Raw genomic sequence first — 2,978 nt, 5'->3', positions numbered from 1 at the left:
AAATAGAAAAAAGTAGGTAAAAGAAACCTCTATCAACTCTCTCACCGGACGACACAAAATTAGTTTTGGGTAAAAAATGTAAAACCAAATAAAGCTTTAGGGGAGAAAAATAAAAAAGCACAAACAAAACGAGGAAACAAAAGAAACGGCTGATTTACTTACACGTTCCATCGTTTCAAATCAAACGGCTAAAGTTCATTTGAAACGAATAGTGAATCGCCTCACATACGTATTTTGGTAATTTATATATATATATATATATATATATATATATATATATATATATATATATATATATATAAAAGACTTTATAAATATATTTGAAGAATTAATAGCAATAAATGCTTCTAGCTCACATGGTAAGTTGTATGGTTTGGGAGTGGAAGGTTACCGAGTCCCCTCCCAGTTTTTTTTACATTATAAAGAAAGAGCATTCTACATCAGCTGCCACCTCAGCCAAACAGTACATGTGGCATGCCACCTTAGCAGGTAACTTGCTGCAAAAGGTAAAAAGGGTTAAAATAATTACAATAACCGGTATCTGTCCTTTTTCATTAATGAAAGTAACTTGCTGCAAAACGTAAAAAGGATTAAAGTAATTACAATAGCCGGTTTCTGTCCTTTTTCATTAATGAAATTAGGACTAAATCATAAATTGGCCCAAAAATAGGATTTTTTTTGAAGATTTTCCAATTTTTTAAACAAAAATTGCTTTTTCTAATGATGCTTCAACAGAATTGGATTTTATAAAATCAGGTTTTGGACCGGATACCGGTTCTTTCCTAGAAGAATCACCGTTTTTTTTTTCACCTCTTATCTTTTAACTGAACATTGAAGTTTGAAGACTGTTGTGATGATGGGCTGTCAACATGGGCTTCTACAGATTATTCAAGCCCACCTTTAACTCTTAAGCATCTATGCTGTATATGTATCATCTCACAGATACATAAATTACTCGTGCTTCACTTTAAACAACATTTTTACGATCTCGCCAATATTTTGAGCGATCAAAGAGATTTGCTTAAGAGTAACGTAACCATTTTTTCTTCAATCAACAAAAAGTCACATTTTTCCCTATTCTATTTCGGTTAGTATTATTGGTAGTGTTCTTACGTTGAAATGTTGTTCATCTTCTGAATTAACATTCTTCAAGTCTTTGTCTTTATACAAAGATGCGTATAAGAAATCACAAAAACTAACATATTTTCTATGTCTCTTATGTGTTACAGATTCGTTCATCATGCATGTGATGTTTACCAACAAAATTAATCCCATTTACAACTTCCAAACGGTTAGGATCATAATCTTACAGATTCAGTCGAACCCACATAACATTTATTTATATAAATACATATATGTAATGTAAATATATATTAGGGTGGAATAGGCTGTTATTTTCTCTAGCTAATATACACCGATCAACTAGATCCTTTCCATGTTCAAGATGAACAAGTGACGCAGGTGCAACCATCTGCACACTTGCAGAAAGCCTTTCCTGTGCCGCCGGAGGCCGACTCTTTGGAGCAGCTGCAAGGGTTGCATCCGCAGTGCTCACCGCATGAACATTTCTTGTGCTCCTCCCCACCGCCGCTGCTCTGCATGCCCCCACTCTTGCACCTGCACCACATATTCATTATATATCATATCTCCTTCAACTCACTACATAACTCAATCTCAACAGAGAGAGAGAGAGAGAGAGAGAGAGAGAGAGAGAGAGAGAGAGAGAGAGAGAGACCTGCATGCAACACCGCCGGGGCAAGGCGAAGGACAGCCGCAACTTTCATCACAGATGACACCGCTTCCTCTCATGTCCGCCATTGCTTTTGATTGCTATTTCTTATTCTAGCTACTTTAATCAGGTTCTTGCCATGGATATATATCATGAGAGAGATGGGGAGGAGGAGCTAGGTGGCGGATTCTGGTGCTGGAGAGGTTAACAGGTGGACATGTCGTGGCGTCACAAGAATTACACATGTATATAAACTTTTTTATTTTTTCCTATATATATATCCACTATTTTGTTCACAAAAAAGCTTTACCCAAACCCATTTGTCATTAATTTGTTAGAGACTATGGTGAGGAAGGTGGTCATTATCGATAATCTAAGCAAAAGGTGATTTACTTGAAAACGACAGAAAAATATTGTCGTTCTCCAAACAAACCACCATCCCACTAACGAAACACTCGGCTCAACTTGCAGTTTTGTTATAATAAATAATCAATACCAAGTTGAGATCAATATGGGGTCGAGTGTCACTATCTCTTGAGAGTTGAATTTGAACGTGTTTTGGAATATTAGCTAATTGCAGATCATAAACAGCTCATAAGGCATGCAGATAGAAGGATAGTGATGCCTCAATTAAGAAAATGTTTTCTTCTTATGAGCTTTAGATTAAATTAATGACCTCATGAATATATGTGGTGTGTTTGTGAGTGAACAAAGACTTGTCAATTACGGGGTCTTTACATATGGAGTAATATTCTGTAAATATGTGGTCCAAAATTTACATGCTGGCTTAATTCTAAAATTCAAGTGCACCACATCTTTGGAGTTTTTGTCTAACAGCCATCTACACCAAGAGAGTTGCAAGAACATAATAGAAGGAGCATAACAAAGTGAGAGGGTCTGGAGGAAGAAGGGTCATTTCATTGATATCGACATGTTAGAATCGAATAACAATCAAACCGCCTTTTTCCTTTGGAATAAAATTAAAGACGGCATTTTTAAAGATGCAATAATAATATTTGTTGTCTTGTCTTTCTTCGACGTCATTGTGGAGTTTGAACCAAATACATACACAAAAAAACATAATCACGGAATCACCTATAACATAATGTTCTAAATAACGTTAGACGGTGATTTTGATGGTAATATCAAACCTAAAACTTTTATGAGTTGTGACGAGGCACATAATTTGTAAGGTATGATTTAAGATAACAATTTTGTATATAATCAATATATATATATATATATATAT

General features: G+C 35.1%; 1 protein-coding gene across 1 annotated transcript; it reads right to left on the bottom strand.

The window, feature by feature from the left end:
• Positions 1-1,234: 1,234 nt before the first annotated feature.
• LOC145133864 (metallothionein-like protein 4B) lies at positions 1,235-1,925 on the bottom strand. Its single transcript, XM_079068822.1, has 2 exons — positions 1,736-1,925; positions 1,235-1,617 (listed from the first exon to the last, which is right to left on the bottom strand). The coding sequence occupies exons 1-2, from the start codon at positions 1,816-1,818 to the stop codon at positions 1,440-1,442; spliced, it is 261 nt and encodes an 86-aa protein (XP_078924948.1). The 5' UTR covers positions 1,819-1,925; the 3' UTR covers positions 1,235-1,439.
• Between the last annotated feature and the right edge of the window lie 1,053 nt (positions 1,926-2,978).

This window comes from Lactuca virosa, chromosome 8 (assembly GCF_052849685.1).
Source record: "Lactuca virosa cultivar CGN04683 chromosome 8, Lactuca_virosa_CGN04683_v6, whole genome shotgun sequence".
Lineage (NCBI taxonomy): Eukaryota > Viridiplantae > Streptophyta > Magnoliopsida > Asterales > Asteraceae > Lactuca > Lactuca virosa.
The sequence above is the reverse complement of the archived record's forward strand: the minus strand, read 5'-3'. Positions and strand labels throughout refer to the sequence as shown.

What these genes read in the sequence shown, in the direction of transcription:
- LOC145133864 (XM_079068822.1), bottom strand. Translation starts at nt 1,818, where the DNA reads ATGGCGGACATGAGAGGAAGCGGTGTCATCTGTGATGAAAGTTGCGGC. An exon ending in CCCGGCGGTGTTGCATGCAG is followed by an intron (nt 1,618 to 1,735) that starts GTCTCTCTCTCT and finishes TATGTGGTGCAG; the next exon opens with GTGCAAGAGTGGGGGCATGC.